The 21,434-nt window shown below is 37.0% G+C and overlaps 1 protein-coding gene across 1 annotated transcript; it reads left to right on the forward strand.

Annotated features, from left to right (window-relative positions):
• The first annotated feature begins 6,775 nt into the window (after nt 1-6,775).
• LOC128546424 (uncharacterized) lies at nt 6,776-8,504 on the forward strand. Its single transcript, XM_053516935.1, has 3 exons — nt 6,776-6,947; nt 7,135-7,364; nt 7,773-8,504. The coding sequence occupies exons 1-3, from the start codon at nt 6,776-6,778 to the stop codon at nt 8,502-8,504; spliced, it is 1,134 nt and encodes a 377-aa protein (XP_053372910.1).
• The last annotated feature ends 12,930 nt before the right edge of the window (nt 8,505-21,434 follow it).

Consider the following 21,434-nt stretch of genomic DNA (forward strand, 5'->3'; position numbering starts at 1 on the left):
CAGGGTCAAAAATTAGGTCATTAGGCCAGATCAACTCTGGTGAGCGATGTATAGGGCCATAATGGCCCTCTTGTTTTTAGCTCACATGTCACAAAGTGACAGTGTGAGCTTTTGTGATCGCGCAGCGACCATCGTCCGTGCATCCGTCCGTGCGTAAACTTTCGCTTGTGACCTCTCTAGAGGTCACATTTTTCATGGGATCTTTATGAAAGTTGGTCAGAATGTTCATCTTGATGATATCTAGGCCAAGTTCGAAACTGGGTCAACTGAGGCCAAAAACTAGGTCAGTAGGTCTAAAAATAGGAAAACCTTGTGACCTCTCTAGAGGCCATACTTTTCAATGGATCTTCATGAAAATTAGTCAGAATGTTCATCTTGATGATATCTAGATCAAGTTTAAAACTGGGTCATGTGCCATTAAAAACTAGGTCAGTAGGTCAAATAATAAATAAACCTTGTGACCTCTCTAGAGGCCACATTTTTCATGGGATCTATATGAAAGTTGGTCTGAATGTTCATCTTGATGATATCTAGGTCAAGTTCGAAACTGAGTCACGTGCATTCCAAAACTAGGTCAGTAGGTCTAAAAATAGAAAAACCTTGTGACCTCTCTAGAGGCCATACTTTTCAATGGATCTTCATGAAAATTAGTCAGAATGTTCATCTTGATGATATCTAGATCAAGTTCGAAACTGGGTCACGTGCCGACAAAAACTAGGTCAGTAGGTCAAATAATAAAAAAACCTTGTGACCTCTCTAGAAGCCATATTTTTTATGGGATCTGTATGAAAGTTGGTCTGAATGTCCATCTTGATGATATCTAGGCCAAGTTTGAAACTAGGTCAACTGCGGTCAAAAACTAGGTCAGTAGGTCTAAAAATAGAAAAACCTTGTGACCTCTCTAGAGGCCATACTTTTGAATGGATCTTCATGAAAATTGGTCAGAATGTTCAACTTGATGATATCTAGGTTAAGTTTGAAACTGGGTTGTGTGCCGACAAAAACTAGGTCAGTAGGTCAGATAATAAGAAAAACCTTGTGACCTCTGTAGAGGCCATATTTTTCATGGGATCTGTATGAAAATTGGTCTGAATGTTCATCTTGATGATATCTAGGTCATGTTCGAAACTGGGTCAACTGCGGTCAAAAACTAGGTCAGCAGATCTAAAAATAGTAAAACCTTTTGACCTCTCTAGAGACCATATTTTTCAATGGATCTTCATGAAAATTGGTCTGAATGTTCATCTTGATGATATCTAGGTCAAGTTCGAAACTGGGTCACGTGCGGTCAAAAACTAGGTCATTAGGTCAAATAATAGAAAGGCCTTGTGACCTCTCTAGAGGCCATATTTTTCTTGAGATCTTCATGAAAAAAGGTGAGAATGTTCATCTTGATGATATCTAAGTCAAGTTCAAAACTGGGTCATGTGCTTTTAAAAGGTAGGCCATTAGGTGAAATAATAGAAAAACCTTGTGAACTCTCTAGAGGCCATATTTTTCAATGGAACTTCATGAAAATTAGTGAGAATGTTCATCTTGATGATATCTAGGTCAAGTTCAAAACTGGGTCACGTGCCTGTAAAAAGTAGGTCATTATGTGAAATAATAGGAAAACCTGACCGCTCTAGAGGCCATATTTTTCAATGGATCTTCATGAAAATCGGTCAGAATTTTTATCTTGATGATATCTAGGTCAAGTTAAAAACTGGGTCATATGAGCTCAAAAAACTAGGTCACTATATCAAATAATAGAAAAAACGACGTCATACTCAGTTCAAAACTGGGTCACGTGGGGACAGGTGAGCGATTCAGGACCAGCATGGTCCTCTTGTGATAATCCTCGAGGGGAGTCTAGACAGTATGTTAGATAGATATGTAAAAACAGCCGTTACCACCATCTCATTGCAGAAGATATATTTCATCAATGTCTCCCCATATGTTGATTTTGTCTTGTCTGTGTGTCTTGGTTAGGGGAGGTAGTGGGGTGGGGTGTAAATACACTAGGTATTTAGAACTATCATGGGCCTTTTTGTTCCTGCAGTAAAATTCAAAGACAGTATTAGAAACTGAATGGAAATTATTATAGAGTTATGCTCATATATGATCATGGAGGTAATATTACCTCCATGATGTGATCGACCAGATTGAAACTATTAATAGGTTGGAGATAATGAGATCACTTATTGTCCTTCTAATGAATTAAGTTATAGCCTTTACTGTGTGGCACTCCATTACTGCAAAACTGGGTAAAGGTAAAAGGTAAGGTAAGCTTTATTTAACTTGACGTCGCGTATAATCCAACATACAACAAAAATTAAGTACATTAGGTCAATAAAACTACCTATTACCTATATGTAGGGACCGTAAAATGCCTGAAATGATCATTGCATTCATTCATTTTGTTGAAAACGTTTTATAATGACAGATATCGCCAGAACATAGAGGTTGAAAGTTTGCTTAGTATATATCCAACTATTTAATGGGATACTAAACATAATAGGAAACTCACGATCGATAACGTAGGTCTGTCCTGGACGTTTGTTAAGAAAGTCACATACTTTTTATGAAACTGACGTAACAAACATCCGAGGGCAGGCAGGACTAACGTGACCTGAGGCAGGACTGAGTCCGAGGCAGGACTAACGTGACCCGAGGCAGGACTAACGTGACCCGAGGCAGGACTAACGGGACCCGAGGCAGGACTGAGTCCGAGGCAGGACTAACGTGACCCGAGGCAGGACTGAGTCCGAGGCAGGACTAACGCGACCCGAGGCAGGACTAACGTGACCCGAGGCAGGACTGAGTCCGAGGCAGGACTAACGCGACCCGAGGCAGGACTGAGTCCGAGGCAGGACTAACGCGACCTGAGGCAGGACTGAGTCCTAGGCAGGACTAACGCGACCCGAGGCAGGACTAACGTGACCCGAGGCAGGACTAACGCGACTCGAGGCAGGACTGAGTCCGAGGCAGGACTAACTCGACCCGAGGCAGGACTAACGTGACCCGAGGCAGGACCGAGTCCGAGGCAGGACTAACGTGACCCGAGGCAGGACTAACGTGACCCGAGGCAGGACTAACGCGACTCGAGGCAGGACTGAGTCCGAGGCAGGACTAGCGTGACCCGAGGCAGGACTACCGTGACTGATGATCCACGTCAGAATTACTTCGGCGACCATTTTTTACTCTGAAGAAGCTGAGGTCTTACTGTATGTCAGTGTGACTACAAACAAGACATATAAAATACACATACATTCGGTATATATGTAAAACTGAATTAGTAAAAAAAAAACACGTAATATTGGGCTTCAAAATCGGTAACGTTTGATAAATACTTTATGACTGGCCAAAATATTTTTTAGCACTACACAACCAAATATGTAAACATAATGGTCTGTTGCTTGGCACGATGAAACTACGGCACGGCATTGTGACTCGCATGCCTTGTATTTATTTCGTAGTTGTTTGCCGGCTGTGCCTCTTACGTTCCCTCGAATATAACCATATATAAGTATAAGGGGCAATTTTTAGCTCAACTATTCAAAGAATAGCTAGGTCGTCGGCATCGGCGTGCCGGTTTAGTTAAGCTTTTGTATGTTAGCTTGTATCTCAATAACCGCCTGTGTGAATGGATTGAAACTTCACACACTTATTCACTGTGAAGAACTGACTTACAATGCACAAGTTCAATAACTCTATTTTCCTCTTTTACAAAATTATGCCCCTTTTCCGACTTAACATTTTAGTTAAGTTTTTGTATGCAAGCTAATCCCACTAATGGGAATGGACTGAAACTTCACACGCTTGTTCACTGTGATGATCTGATATGAAATATGACTTTCCTCTTGTTGCTCGTCTTTCCACAAAGGCATTGAGTAGATATGCATATGATTCTAGTTTTGTTTTAAATATCTGTATATTTACACGAGCATTTTTTACACTTTTTAATATCGTCCCGTCTAGTCTGTTACCGTTACGCGTTTAAGTGATTTACGTGGCGGGAATAAGATTTAGTGTCTTATTTTAAAGCATATGGTAGGATTACGAGTAAGGTTTGGTTTCCATCATTAACCCTTAACCTGCTATATTTCTATAATGGACTGGTCCATCTTTCAATTTGGGCAGTACCACTTATTATTCAAAGGGGGTTTTCACTGAAAATTTACTGACTGAATAGCGAACAGTGCAAGTGCAGACCATGATCAGACTGCACGGATGTGCAGGCTGATCTTGGTCTGCACTGGTCGCATAGGCAGAATCACTTGCCGCCAGCAGGCTAAGGGTTAAATGGCTTGAACTCCCCAATGGTATTTTATCACTGACCGTTCCAACGCAGTGCCCAATTGTGTTCATTTATTTGTTTGTGCTGTCCTTCTTGTTTAATAGTTCAACTGCAGTGGGATTTCTTGATAATGATACAGATATATTCTGTACGTATAAATTTGCAGGTTTCTATATACAGAAGAGGTTGACATAACCCCTGACACAGTAATGGCGTTCCTGTACACAGCCAAGAAGTATGCGGTCTAAGTATTAGTAGACAAATGTCGGGATTATCTTGAAACGGAGATAAACAATCTAGAAATCATGTGCATTGATGGGGATGAAACAACTGTAGATAAAAAATGAAAGGAAGCGTGAAAATCCACCAGAATAGATGGTACACTGTTACACAACAAATGCAAGGTTCGAAATCGTTTTATGGTATGAATGGTCAGAAGCAAATCCAAGGGAAAGGTGTGGTTATTACCTTCAGACGGAGTCCAATGGACAAAATCAAAACCAATGTTGAGTCAGGTCAAATACCCGCCCTGCTTTATTCATAGATATACTCAGCTTTAAGAGGAGGTGTTTTGTGTGCTTCAGAGATATTGTGTTGAAGAACTCAATTTTCTTCTTTTCCAAATGTTCATCAACACACTGATAACAGAAACACTTTCCAATTTTTGGAACTTTTTTTAATTCTCATTTTTTACCGCCTAAAATAAAAGCCACAAGGATTACATGATGTATACAGAATATCAAACAACTCGAGAATCATGGCATACATGACAGCCAAGTGACATGTCATGTAAGTAATTTCCCGCCGCTTCGTGGACGGAGAATAAATGCATAGCGTATACAGTCACATAGCAAATACAAGCATAAAAAGAATGTATTACATAAAGCGCCCATTTATCAAGCGAAATATAAAAACAAAAGACCTATTATAAACAATGTAATGTGAGCGGAGCATTAGTGATACACGTACTTTCGTGAGGTATTGAGGAGCATGTGTTTTGGCTTATTTAATGATGTTTTGAGGAACAGGCTTTTAAAGATGTCAATGTACAGTGTACGTAGTTAAATGTACAGATATACAGATGAAGGCGACGCATATAAAGTTGAAAGCACCACACAAACAGTTGAAACGATCGCACACAAAGTTAAAAATACCGCACATACTAATGAAAGCACCCCATATACAGTGTTAAGCGCATCATTATGTGTAAGGTATCCAGTCATTTCTTTTGTCTCTAGTTTGAAACACAAGTTCTGCAAATACTTGGCACTGTCGCCCCCGAATGTCTGAAAGGTACCCAGTCATTTCTTTTGTCTCTAGTTTGAAACACAAGTTCTGCAAATACTTGGCACTGTCGCCCCCGAATGTCTGTAAGGTACCCAGTCATTTCTTTTGTCTCTAGTTTGAAACACAAGTTCTGCAAATACTTGGCACTGTCGCCCCCGAATGTCTGAAAGGTACCCAGTCATTTCTTTTGTCTCTAGTTTGAAACACAAGTTCTGCAAATACTTGGCACTGTCGCCCCCGAATGTCTGAAAGGTACCCAGTCATTTCTTTTGTCTCTAGTTTGAAACACAAGTTCTGCAAATACTTGGCACTGTCGCCCCCGAATGCCTGAAAGGTACCCAGTCATTTCTTTTGTCTTTAGTTTGAAACACAAGTTCTGCAAATACTTGGCACTGTCGCCCCCGAATGTCTGTAAGGTACCCAGTCATTTCTTTTGTCTTTAGTTTGAAACACAAGTTCTGCAAATACTTGGCACTGTCGCCCCCGAATGTCTGAAAGGTACCCAGTCATTTCTTTTGTCTTTAGTTCGAAACACAAGTTCTGCAACTACCTTGAACACAAAGGAATATAATTCACTCTTCAGTCAAATTCTTGTAATCCGTGTCTGTGGACACGTCGTGAAGATTTTCGTCCTGAAATTGAGCGTACATACATAACTAGAACGGTAGCTTGTAAACTAATATTTATATGTAACTAACGCTGTAGAGAGTATTTCTGTATGCATATAAATCAATGCTTCCTCAAATACTTATTGAGTTGCTTAATCTTCTAATTACAGTTAAGGAATAAAATACTTAAGATTTAATTGCTTATGTACTGGTAAATATGGCATGATCACTTAAAACGGAAAATACCGCTATTTAACTTACAAGTTGCAAGTATTCTACAAAACAGCTAGAGAGGAGATAAATCTTCACTATTGAATTACGTAGAGACTCGTAGCATTATTTTCCCTTGGCTACACAAAGTTCAATCTAACTATAGACCTTTATCTCAAAAAGGAAGTAATAGTCGGGCAGAAAATGTTTACCTTTAGATTTCATTTCAATAGCATATTTGTAATAGCTAAATAAACAAAGAGTTCTGGAATTCAACTCAAGTTTCAAAGTTTGAAGTCTTAACTATGGAAGTTTCGGGTCGAAAGCTTTCCGATTTTCAAGATTCCATATCCAAAGGTTCAGCAGAGGACTATGACCATAGATGTGAACCATGTTTTGCGATTGGTCAGCAAATAGAAGCTCATGGATTTTGTCTGGATGTGACATTGACTACATACCCGATAAATGTGCAGGTATTGGGGGCAGTTCAGAGTTCAGAGAAGTACTGAGGGAGCTAGACCAGAAGGTGAATGAAGTCGAGGATGTTATAAAGCTGGCCTCATGTAGAGAAAATGAATTAGATTCATGCCATGACAGATTACTCAAAGAAATTACAACGTTTCGCAAAGAGATAAATGATTGCTTAGACCAATTACAAAAGCAAATTCAGACAGATGCTGACAAAAAGAAATCCACAGATAAACAAACAGTAAAGAATGTGCTTGAAACATGTACAAACATTTTTTTCAGATATCAAACAACTACAGTCGAGCCTACAAGAGTACAAAGCCTCACAGCAGAATGGACAACTTTACATTACAATGAAACAACTGAAATCCAAACTTAAGTCAGACGAAATAAAGGAGGCAGACAGAAGTTTAAAAAAGACAAACATGCAATACATATTTGAGCAAAACCAAGATCTGGAAGACATGCTTTCAAGACAAAATGCCCTTGGAAAGCTCGCACTCTCTTCTCTTGTAACAACAAGGCCTAAAAAAATTCTTTGTTTCCGGTAACATGCTCAAAAAAATTAGGGTAGGTAGGTCGGAAATTTTTTTTTTTTTGGAAATTTTTTTTATTAAGGGAGACTTTTCGGAAATTATTTTTTTTTGTCAAAAAATGATTACAAATAAGGGGGCTATGTCTTTAGAGCATCAGTAAGTTGATTTCTAACATCACTGGCCATGTTTAAAGCATAAAAAGTGCAGTTTTGCATCTTTTTGTTAAAAAGTTGAAAAAAATGTTCTCCAAGGCCATAAAAACATTTAGGGTCGGGCCAAAAATTTAGGGTAGGTCGGAATACCGGAAACAAACATTTTTTTTTACGCCCAATTGAAAAATTAACCAAAAAAGAAAACATAAATATAAACACACAATCAAATCAGCCTACGTGCTTAATCTCGGGATGTGTTCTCCTGTCCTCTGACAAACTTGTGGCGGCTGACTATAGTAACGAGAAACTGAAAGTTGTTGACATAAAAAATAAAGTTGTAATAGAAGAGACAATACTTTCTTCAAAACCGTGGGACATTGCAGTTATGCCTCGGGACCACATTGCTGTGACATTGCCAGAGAAAAAAGAGATCCTTATAATGACAACATCTGGTAAACCGTCAATTGTCCATAAGTTTCCAGTTAAAACACACTGTAGAGGTATAGCTTATCATCAAGGTCATCTCTATATAGTTTGCTATCGTGCAAAATGTGTATTTATTACAGATACACAAGGTAACGTTCAGAACAAAATTTTACTGGATAAGAAGAGACTTGACAAACCAAGCTACTTACTGCTAAGTAAGGATGTGAGACATATCTTCATCAGCGTCTTTCTTAGCCACAGTGTCGTCAGTATAACATTACAAGGTGATATATCTGCTGAATACAAAAACAAAGAATTTACATTCCCACGGGGAATGGTGATGCTAGACGATGGATCCTTGCTGGTGTGCTGCGGTAGTAAAAATGGCATCATATATCGTATCTCGGGTGATTTAAAGCAATGTCACACAATAATAGATGATATGTCGTATCCAATGTCCACGTGCTATAATCGGGATCAACACGAGGTCTATGTTGGATGTTTTTGTGATGAAATGATTGTGTTGAGTGCGAAATAATGTGTTTTTATAAAACTGCAAACATTTTGTATCATGCAAAATTACAATTTTGTGAAATGATTTTCACTTTTTTCTGCATTTCTTTCTGTCATACATATATGTAGATAAAATATAAACAGAAAACTAAAGATAACATTATAAACAGTTTAATACTGACTCTGATAATATTATCAGTTTCTCATTTTTGAAAATCTTATTAGCTTTCTACTATAGCTAATTTTTTGCCGATACCGTGCTAACTATAATAAGTGTTTTCATTTGTTTATATCATAACAAGGACAATATCTAGTAGGATAGTCACTTTCGAAAATCTTCACTACCTTCAAGATACCTAAACTTTAGTATCACCGTCAATTAAAACAGTTCTTTTGAACATACATGAAACTATGTCTCAGTTAGCAGTAAAATGCAACTAACTTCGGACCTCGGGCCAATACTAGTAGTTTTTACTACTGACGGCCAAAGTCATTGAAAAAGTGTTTATTGCATGACTTCAGAAATGGCTTTTACAAAGTTGTCTTTTTAACCCTTAGCCTGCTGCAGGTGAATTTAACAGCCTTTGCAAACAGCTTGGAACCAGATCAGACGCCGATTAAATCAGGTTCCAAGCTGTTTGCTACTCTGACAATATTTCTTCCAATTTTGGAGCAAATTGAATGAACTTTACAATTTTAGCAGACGACATTTCCAGCAGACGACAATTTATCTAGCATGCTAAAGGTTAATTTTGAATTTAGCCAAACAAAATATGGTATTGAATTTAATACAGGTCATATAGTACAACTTTGGCGATCGGCGATTTATAGCAGTCATGTAATAATTTTCATATTGTACTCAACACAACCGCTTTTTTGAAAACCAAACTGAGAAATCTATCTACTTGTACTGTACATGTATGTCAGAAGTTCTTGCAGAATGAATTCCTATACTTGATATATTTCTAAAAGCAGTTTTTATCGCACAATGTACAAATGTACATGCACACTTTACATAGTCCTGTCTGTGAGCTTCGGTTCAAAGGATAACATGGAGGGACAATTAAAACTTGTCTGTGAACATCGGTTCCAGTGATAACATGCAGGAACTATAAAGACTTGTCTGTGAACATCTGTTCCACGGACAACATGGAGAGAAAATAAAGCGCAGTCTGTGCAAATCGGTTACGCGAAGAAAAAGGATAGACAATAAATCTCTGGCTGTGAACATCAGTTCCACGGACAACATGCTAGACAATAAAGCCTTGTCTGTGAGCATCGGTTTCACGGACATCATGGAGAGACAATAAAGCACTGTCTGCGAACATTGGTTGCACGGACAACATAGAGGGAAAATAAATCCTGTCTGAGAACATTGATTGCACAGACAACATGCAAGCAAATTATAGCCCTGTCTGTGAACATCCGTTTGGTTTCGCGGACATCGTGAAGAGACAATGAAGCCCTGTGTATGAACATCGAAACAGTGGACAATATGATGGGAAAATAAAGCCCTGTCTGTGAACGTGGATTACATGGTCAACGTGGAGGGACAATTAAGTCCTGTCTGTGCCAATCAGTTCAACGGACAACAAGTAGGGACAATGAATTCCTGTCTGTGAACTTCGATTACATAGACAACGTGGAGGGGTAATTAAGCCCTGTCTGTGGACATCGGTTTCATTGATGGACAGTAAATTGCTGTTAATCATCACAAGTTGCTATATAGTCGTTAAACAGATTTTTTTAAAGTATTTTCATCGCTACAGTATTTCGTTAACTTGACTAAACAATAGTAGCATGACCCGTTTGTCTTTACACTTTTATGGTTGTATCTTCTTTTTTTTCATATCATGTATGTAATCATCTATAAAATCTGTGTCTGAAAATGATAGTCGTGTACTTGTGCATTCGCAATAATTCGTCGTTATTGTCTATCTAACATGTATAAATGTATGAAATGTACAACTAATATCATAATAAAATACAAATGGTATAATCATTTTATGATATATTGTTGATACTTGTGTAATAACTTGAAGTTACATTATAGTACTAGTACAGAAATGGAGCCTGATGATTCGCAGAGCTGTACACATAAAGGACCTTTTTACCATCGTAACACTCATGTATGGAAGCCGTGGAGGGCCACTTTTGAGTTTCGACTTATGTTTTTTTTAACTTTTGAGTTATGACTTTCGACTTTTGACTTTTGACTTATGACTTATTATTTTTAACTTATGAGTCGCGTATTTGTTCCACGTGCATGCCTCATGATGGTGGACAAGGAGATATCAGACTAAGTATGTTCATTTTGTCTTAGTTTTTTCCTGTATTATTAGCGAAATAATTGAAAGTGAATTTTTGAATGATAGAACAAGTTAAACGTAGAATAGAAAGGAGAAAGAGGGAAGAAATGGGAATGTCTCGGGGTTGCTAAAAGAATCTCTTACATGTATGCTACGAAAAGTCGCAAGTACGCTTTTAAACTTCTTTAAGTCTTTCGTAAACCGAGAGTGCACATATTTTTTTTTTCACAGACATCAGTCTGAAAAGGTTACGTCCCATGTTTACTAAATGCATATAAATCAACAACGTTGAAGAAGTGGCGGAAGATGATGTAAGCGCATGTGTGCCGATGCGCTCCAAGAAAAAAAAATCATTTTCTTTAATTTTCGAAACCTCAGCTGCTACGGCCTGTCGGATATGGGCCATGAGGTGTCACCCCGGAGTTGAAAATCTTGTTTGAAAAGAAATCAACTTGGTAAATGCGGAAGGCATAAATTGTAACACAGCACAGCTGTGCGGTGCAACGACCCGGTAAGCCTGATGAAATAGTACAAAACATGTTTGACACAGTCTTACACAATTCACTCATCCTTTATAAATCAATCAACACGTTTTTCCCGAGGCAATAGCTATGTTAAGTTCACATAGCATGTGATTTTTATGACTACATATTGTTATTGTTGGCGCCCGCGCGGATATAATTAAAGTGACATGTTTAAAAAGGTATGTACATTTTTCCTTCCTATATTTTTTTCTCTATTTTCTTTCTGTTTCTTCTCTTTTCTTCCGATACATATATTACTTATTCATTTTGTGTTTACCACATGTTTTTCCTGTGATAAAAATCGTGCAAATTCGACTGTAGTGTAAACAATGGAAACTATTTATAAAGAAATAGCTTATGCAACTGCTTTCTCAGTTCTGCAGATTGATAAAAAAGAATAATACATCAGAATTTTCATAGTTTTAATTGATTAACTCGGAGTGAAAAGCATCGGGAGAGAAACCATGATTATGCTCAAACTGACGTAGATATGATGGAATTTCCGCATGTACATGTTCCTATTTTCTGAAATGAACTATAACTATGGAAATAGCCAAATTATGTTTTGTGCAAATGTATTTTTAATGGGAACATTGTTGATCGCGCAAACAACCTCGCACCCATGAAAAAAGTGTTTTTGGGGGCGCATGGTATAGCTTCCTGCCCCAGCCCCAACCCCTATCTATCATCAAAATGTATTGTACAAAATTCGAAGAAAATGTTTATTTGAAACTTCCTTATTACTTACTGAATGAAACTTTTACAGCGTCTTTTGACAAATATCAAAAATATTTTGGTCAAATTCCGAGGGTTTTCTTATCCTAGAAGTGAAAACAGTCAGTCTAGAATCTTTTTTTGTAAGTTTGGTCGTGAGTTTTTCTACCGATTGCCAAGCCTTTTGTATAAGTGTTGTTCCAATGAAAACAAGTGTTTTAAAATAACTTTGATAATTTCAATTGCAAGTGAGACATTTATGTTTAACAAAGTCTTATTTCTTTTTTAGGTTGTGTCTTTGTGGCAGAGTTAAAGTGCACGTGGTTTCAGATTTCTACTGTAGGGTAAAAAGGTGCGTATGTTGTCTTACTTTCTGTGTTTGAAATTTCTAAAGGCAACACTACGATAAATATTTGTTTCTGTTTTTACACACCCCTTTCTGTATTTCGTATCCTTATGCTGCGTTTACACTTAGCCACGATGTCCAAGCTGCCCACGATTTAAAGAAAAGCTCGGAGCTCCGCGATTTATTGCACGATTTTTTTTTTATTTCTACGCTTTGTTACTACCTGCAGCGTTTTATTACGAAACCATCACGATTCTGATTGAGATCTGCCACGATTTTTTTTATTTCTACGCTTTGTTACTACCTGCAGCGTTTTATTACGAAACCATCACGATTCTGATTGAGATCTACCACGATTTTGTTTTATTTCTACGCTTTGTTACTACCTGCAGCGTTTTATTACGAAACCATCACGATTCTGATTGAGATCTGCCACGATTTCATCACGTTCTCTCAAGTTCTCTTACGATTACCACAATATGGTATCACGCTTTGTCACGTTCTGTTTAGATCCCTCACGTTATCAAGTTTTGTTAAGCTCTCCTACGATTTATGGCCACTATTTGACCAAGATTGACACGTTTGAGCACGATTGGAGTATTAATAGGAGTCATGGATCATCCTCACATTCTTTTCAGAGATTCCAAAGAGGAACGAGATATGCATCAAAGAGATGAGCAAGATGCTTAATTTGCAATTTTCATCATGGTATGCCTATAATAGTTACTCGTCGGCAGCAGCAACAAGGGACGGAAGTGTAAACGTAGCATTAGTAAGGTAAACGAAAATCTAGATAATGATATAAAATGAATGACCGACGTTCAACTAAATTAATATTTGACCAATATTTGATTTTTAGCTCATCTGATATTTGGGGAAAAAATGATGAGTTATCATCACTTGATCGGCGTCGGCAATATCAGATTTCTTGGTTAAGTTTTATGTTTAGGTCAACTTTTCTCCTAAACCACCAAAGCTATTGCTTTGAAATTTGTAACAGTTGTTCACCATCATAAGCTGACCCTGTTCATTAATAAACATAACTCTGCCCTGCTTTTTGCAAGAATTATGACCCTTTTGGACTTAGAAAATCATGGGTAGGACAATTTTTCTATTATACAAAAAAAATCAACAAAAAAGTTGGTTGTCGAGGCGTTGCCATGGAAGTAAATACTTTAGAATAGTTTTAAAGCCTGACTATGAACAGTGGTGCCTGTCAAAAAAGAGTCTATTTTATATAAAATTCTATATGAAATACCTGTGGTTATGCGTGCTAAACTGTGGCACGTGGCGGTTAACTGTTTCCTATTGTAATCATGGGTTGCATACACACAAAGGAATTTGAATAGCAGCGTAGCAGGGCTTTAAATACAAAATGAGATCAGCCGGCGCGCTTAGCTCGATAGGGAGAGCGTAGGTTTACGGATCGCCGGATCGTAACGGGGGCGTATGTTCTCCGTGACGATTTCAAATTTTGTTGAAAGACATTGTGTCTAAAATCATTCGTCCTCCACAATTGATTCATGTAGGCAAGTTGGCAGTTATTTGCGAAGAACAGGTTTGCACTGATCATAATCCAGGAACACTGGTTAGGTTAAGGCATCGCCTACAGTGGCAGCCATTTGACTCAAAATTTTACATGGAAATTTTCATAAAAATAAAAGATGACTAAGTGGTAACAATAAAGTCAATAAATTTGTCATAATTATGTTTTAAATATCTATGTGAACATATGCAAGTAGAAGGATGTGCATTTTACTACCTGTATTATGCCTTTATTCGATATTTTTCTATGACAAAATTTTGCAATTTTATCTGCAGTCAAACTCAATATATATTCAATACATTTCAAAGATAGTTACAGCCAATTGTAAAGCAGGCCATGAAGAATAAAGTCTTCAGAAATTATTTTGAAATTTTACCTGATTACTGAATTATACACAAAAATCCCAACACCATCAATTTATCCAATTTGTGTTATCTGTTTAAATATAATTTACATGTATATAAACAGGTGATATTATAGGATTATGTATAGGTTTACCTGGCTACCTGTGGTCAGTAATGCATGTACAAACAACATTTTAATTAAATTTACATGGGGTTGTCTTTTTATGTCTAGTGCAATAACCAGGAACAATTTCGACAAAAATCCGTAGGAGTTTGCAGTATACATATTGTACTATAAGAATCTTTCACTGGTCGCGGGTAAAGATGGGAATATCCGGCACGAGGGTAACTGTTTAGGCGGTAACGAGGCTTCCAGCCGAGTTACCGCCTAAACTGTTACCCGAGTGCCGGATATTCCCATCTTTACCCGCGACCAGTGATTGATTCTTTTTCTTGCATACCGATTTCAAGAAATAATAATAAAAATAAAATCAATCGAACGGCTTTCCTTTTAGAACTATTTCGTATAGCAGTGAATTTAAACAAAGCGCGGGAAACCAACGTCCGTAAAGAGGAAAGACGTCAATGACTTTTCAAAAACAAATAACAATTTTCGTTCCGGTTTGTTTTATCCTAGTTGCAGCGTAACGTTATGGATTTTTTGATAAAATAACGTGATTTGAATCGAGAAATATACTATCAGAAAATAATAGGAACATCAATACTGAATATTTATTTCTTTTTAAATAAAAATATCAATGACTACATAAATCTTCTACATATAGTTAGTTCGTAATACGTCATTTACAGCACAAGTCATCTAACACCCCGGGTGTAAGATGGAGGTTTTTTCCCCAGCACCGGTAAAAATTAACCGAAAATCCCCCGTCTGGTATGCAAGAATATGTGAAATTAACTAAATTTTTGTCGTTGTAATATTTTTTTAATATTGAGTTCTACAGCACATAAAATTTTCAATATTTTGGGGTAAAATTTATCGGACTAAACGAGACCTCAAAATATTTTACAATCGCAAATATACTATAAAGCATCATATGCCTTCTTATGTTGATGATAATTTGACCAGCTGTTTTAAGCTTTAGTACAATTTTCAACAGAAAAATACGCGGCCCTGAAAGGTAAGAACTGATTACAGAATTGTGACATGTGCGATGCCTTAACTGACAACTGTTGAAAATGGCTTTAAACTCATAACAAAAAGAAGAAAGAGAATTTAAGCAGAGCAACATTATTTTCCTGATTGCTTGCTATTAGTTGTGTTCCAGCTGACAAAAAAGTTCAAGATCACAGAAACAAGATCACGGGTGTATGTGGTTTTCAAATATGGAATATTAAATGTAATGTAGTTTTACCAGACTATTTGAACTGGATTATTAAGCAAAAACGATTTTATTTTATATTTGCCCTTTCAGTTTACACATGTCCTTTTCTGTATGTTATACAATCAACAGTGTTACTAATGGAAAAAACGTACATCTACATTCTGATTGATAGGTTGCCTATAAATGAATGACTTATTCTGTAATATTGTATATTGGATTGCATTCAATTTTTTTGTCGTTTACGTCCGTCCGACCATATCAAGGAAATATTGAATATTTATACATAAACGCCATATACATGTTTCACCACTATGAGTTTTTGCGGCCCCGCCAAGTGGGTCATCAGACTTTTATATTGAAATTTTAAACAGACTTAAATCATAATGGTTGTTGTAGTACACACTATACCGATCAGAAATTCTTTTGTAAACTAAGAGTATTGCCCTTTAATAGTAAAAAATCCACAGATTTGTACAAACAAACTTACCATTTGGTAGAATTTTCTGGGTCACCCCTTACCCTTGATCAATCCCCCTCCCCCCCTCCCCCCCCAAAAAAAAATCCTTATTTGATTTTTTACAAACGTCATATACATGTTCAACCAACTATGAGATGATTGGCCATCAAGTTTCAGTCCGAGATTGGCCCAAGAAAACACCAAGTTTTTATTGCCCTTAGAAGTTTTCTAGTGCTAAAACGTGTAATATTTTACTTGCAATTTCTGCATCATAACTTTTGATATATTTCGAACTAATCTTGAAACTGAAAACAAAATTTAGAGCACTATAATGTATTTTGTGCAATAACCCAATTTCATATGTATCTTTAGTTGGAGTTAATGCCCTTTAATTATCTAAAAATCTACAATATTTTGTACATAACAAACCTAATTCTTTGGAGCAGATTCATTAATATTCTTTCATTTCTTTTCCTGAACATTTTATTATTAATGAGTGAAGTTGATCACCCACATCTGGTCACCCCCTGCCTGGTCACACCCACTCCCCGTCCCAACACCCCTTCTCCCTACACACCCTAAAACATTTTGCTCCACACTATTCGAGAATAGGGGGGCTTACTGACTCCACCCCGGAGTCGATCGGCGTCCGCTACCCCTATTTGTTCGTCCCATTTCGGCAACCTTTGTTTTTCTGTCCAATCTTTGTTACTTTTTGCTTAAACATAAGGTAAGTTCGTCATAAACATTATCCCATACGACCATAGTTATATCCTGGGCTGGTCCTTATACCCCAAGTGTCAAGGTCACAAAGAAGTTATACTTGGAAATTATTTTTTTTAATGTTAAATTTGTTTTATTCAAAAGCTATACTAGACAAATACTTGGTAATCTAAAAGATATGACTTGCAATTAAAAATATTTTTTATTTTATAATCATCATCTGCAGTGTGGGTTACATACCCCAGCACTCTGATTGTATTTTTGAAGAATGATGCCCCATTTGTACATATCTAATTTGTTTTTAATTTTGATTTCTGATGTAACTACCATGCATTTGTTATTTTTTAACCAATTATGCCCCTTTTATACTTAAATTCTTTTAACAAACTTGTCGATTTCTGGACATATCTTTGTAACTACATAAGATAATGACTTGAAACTCAAAATATAAATCTTTATCTATCATCATCTGCATATGTTGTAAAACCAGCCGAATGACTGCTAGTTTGGATGTATTTTGATGGAAGTATTGCCCCTTGGGTATCTTCCTTTAGTGAAGGAAGGTCCTCTTATTCAGACAAATATTCATTTGACTATCAGAATCCCCAAATTGGTGGAGCGCGCTGTCTTACAACACTCTTGTTTTTTCATCCTTACTTTAGATTTTTTTTTTCAACCTTCCATGAATAGTTATCAACATGCAGGCAAGTTGTACCATACCACCTCTCATTTCAATTAACTTCATTTAATTTTAAAAAAAGCATAAGCTATATTACATAAACATCCCATGTTAAAATAAATTCTTTATAAAGGATCAAAGGTAATCATAACATTTATTATGTAAATGATTTTGACTAATGAAATTTATTATTACCATCTGAATTTCTTTGCCCGATAATATTTTTTAGCCATTCCTCCCACAAAACCCTTCGGCGGGGAATACCAATTCATTGAAAATGCTTTGTTTTCTGCATTTTTAAGTTGTGGTTTTTATTAGTGACAAAGATCAAGCACAACATAACCGATCATGGACAAAGGTGTGTTTTAGATTCTGAGCACAAACGGTAAGCATATATTTTCCTAGTGTCTTTTCTAGAATTTTGAAAGCAACACTAGAATTAAGTATTTGTTATCTGTTTTTAAGCATGCATTTTTTTGCCGCATGCTTGGTGGCCGCATATAGATTTGGTCTTGCCAGCCGAGAGTCCGGCCGTTCCCGTCAGCCGAAGTCGTGACGCGCAAAGTTAAAATAGTATTTGGAATGTCAATTGATGAAACATTGCATGAGTTCATTAATGATATGAACTGGCGCAACGATCCTATTTTTAGGCTCTCAGCAGCTACTGATGCGGGGGCATATAGTGATTGTCTATCTGTCCCCGTCCATTCGTTATTTCGTCTTCGTCCATCCTCCGTACGAGGTTAACCAAATGGGATCGTTTTAATCTAGCACAATACGCCCTTACTAGAATGACTGATACTAAGGCAGATGTAACCTTGACCCATTCCTCATCTTCCAACTTCACCTGACCTGAGTTTGACCTTGACCATACCTGAACTGACCTCGTGTTAGACAAAGGTTGCTTTTGATCCGACACGGATTGCCAATCGACGTTTATTGATCGCACTTTCCTTGTACGATCTGGCTCCGCCCCCTTTTTTAGAGTTATTTTTTTGTGGGGAAAAAAGAAGAATAAAAAAAACGACTCGACCCGCCGGAAAAAGTCAAAAATTCACATTTGGATGGCGAGCGCTAGTGACTTAGTCTAGCGGGCATAAACAGATCTAATAGGGGTAGACGAGTATCTTCTTTAGATGTAGGGTTTCTTATACAGAGACGGTACAGAATTGCCTTGGCGTACACATGATACAATGAACTCAGATCAATCGAACTTATAGCAAGGGGGTCTAGGTTGGATATCCTGCTTTTTTTTTGCGCGGCAAGTGAGCACAGGTTTGACACATCTTGGCAGACTTTAGTGAAGAGGTGGGAGGGAGGCTGTGGTTATAGAAAAGTATCCGGGTCGGTGCGCGTGTCACTCACCGTCTCCAGAAACACAGAGTCGGACAGGCATGACCGTGTATCGCACGTGCTTATTAATCTCTCTAGGCGGGTGACTCGCTCGATTAGATTTATCTCGTGATAGGGAATCTCGCATTCTGGAATCTCTGGCTGTCACAAGAGACTACTACATCATTCAAGACGCATGGAGTACTTGAACCATTCGCTCACTTCCAGCCTTGTTGTGATCGTACTAGATTATTGATAAGGTTAATGAGACTTTATATCATAATGTCCAGGCTACAACTCAAGGTCAAATGGTTTGAGCCTTCGGCACTTTGTGTCCGATTTATATCTCCTTAAACCATTGAAAGAATTTTATAAAACTTGGGTGAAATACCACCTCAGCAGACCGAACTGCAAAACCCATAGAGTCAGCCATGCCGGCTCAGGTCAACGTCACAACTAGGTAACGGATGAGCCTTCTAATATTTTGGATCCGCTCTATATCTCCTAAACCCCTTTAAAGATTTTCATCAAAACTGGGTCCAAATGAATTTACTTCATCAAGCAATGTGCAAACTTATTTCCATTGTTGTGTCCTGCTCTTATCTCCTAAACCCTTTGAAGATTCATATGAAACGAGTCAATGATCACCTCATAAAACCACGTGCAAGAACTTATAGGGCAGCACACGCTCAGGTCAAGTCACAACTTAGTGTAAAGTTTGAGCCTTTCATTTTGTGTCCACTCTGTAACTCCTAAACCCCTTGAAAGGGACTTTTCATCAAACTTGGGTCAAAGGATCACCTCATCAAGACATGAGTCAGCCATGTCAGCTCAAGTCAAAGTCACAACACAATATCAAGGTTTGAGCTGTTGTATCTCCCTAACACTTTAAGGATTTCATGAAACTTGGGTCAATGATCACTTCATCAAGACGTTGCGCAGAATTCATGAGTCAGCTTGTGTCAGTTCATGTCCCAGGTCACGAGCTAAAGGTCAAGAGTTTACCCTTTTTACTATCCCGTAGCACTGGGGGGATTTAGCTGTCCTTTCAGACAGCTTTTGTTTTTTGGTCTGCCCCCAATATTTAGAGTTATGGTTTTTCCGGAAATAGGCCACTTGAGACTGCCCTAGCCCAAACAGTATTTCAATATAAATTGATTAATCTTATATGAGTACATTGATCATGATATGAACCTTGTGCACAACCTTATTTTTTCCTAGCTCCACCCCCTAGTTTTTTTAGAGTGTATTGGCCACTTGAAATAGTCAAATATTACATTTTTCACCTTGTGACGTACATAGCCCAAAAAGTATTTTATTGAATTGCTTAAACACTGTATTAGTCTTTGTCATGATATGAACCTACGCACCTTCTTTTTTTGGTCTGTGTTTAGTAAGTTATATAAATTTCAGAGGTTCAATTCCAGTATTGGTGTTTTTATAATTTTAGATAATACTTTCATATAAATTCAGTGGTCAACCCAGATTGTTGTTTTATAATTATATAATAGTCATGGTCAACCCAGTAAATGTGTTTTTTTTGTAAGTAATATAAATATTTCAGTGGTCAGTACCCCAGTATTGGTGTTTAGAAAGTGATAATATTCAGTGGTCAGACCTAGTTATTGGTGTCAAGTACGTTATATAATATTTTAGTGTCAAGGACCATAATGGAGTTAAGTAAGTGAATTTATATTTCAGTGGTCAGACCCAGTATTGAGGGTTTTTAGTAGTTATATAATATTTTAGTTCAGAACCAGTATGTTGTTAAATTTCTAACATTTTCAGTGTCAGACCCAGTATTGGTTTTAGTAAGTTATAAACATTTCAGTGGTCAGACCGTATTTTTGTTAGTAAATTATATAATATTTTCAGTGGTCAGTCCCATATTGGTTGTTTATAAGTTATATAAAAAGTTTCATTGGTCAGACCCATATGTTTGTTTAGTAAGTAATATAATATTTCAATGGTGTATTATAAGATATATAAATTCAAGGTCAGACCAATATTGTTGTTTAGTCAATTATATAATAATTTCGTGGTCAACCCAGCTTTGGTGTTTAGTTAAGTGAATATAATATTTCATGTGGTCAACCAGTAATATGTTTGTTTTTATAAGTTATTAAAATATTCCAGTGGTCAGACCAAGTATTGGTGTTTAATAAGTTATATAATATTGCAGTGGTCAAGACCCGAGTAATTTGTGTTTTATAAGTTATAATGTAAATATTTCAGTGGTCAGACCCAGTTATGGTGTTTAATATAATATACAGTGGTCAGACCCAGTATTGTTGTTTAGTAAAGTTATAAAATATTTCTGTGGTCCGCCCCAGTATTGGTGGTTTATCATTATATAATATGTCAGTGTCCAACCCAATATTGTTGTTTAGTAAGTATATAATATTTTCAGGGTCAGACAGTATTGGTGGTTTTTATATAATAATTTTCAGTGGTCCGACTCAGTATTGTTGTGTTGTAAGTTGATATAATATTTCAGTGTTAGACCCAGTATTGGTGTTAGTAAGTTATCTAAATATTCAGTGGTCAGAGCCACTATTGGTGGTTTAGAAAGTTAGATTATTTTCAGTGGTTCAAGACACAGTATTGGTTGTTTAGTAAGTTTTTTATATAATATCTC

This window comes from Mercenaria mercenaria, chromosome 10 (genome assembly GCF_021730395.1).
Source record: "Mercenaria mercenaria strain notata chromosome 10, MADL_Memer_1, whole genome shotgun sequence".
Classification (NCBI taxonomy): Eukaryota; Metazoa; Mollusca; class Bivalvia; order Venerida; family Veneridae; genus Mercenaria; species Mercenaria mercenaria.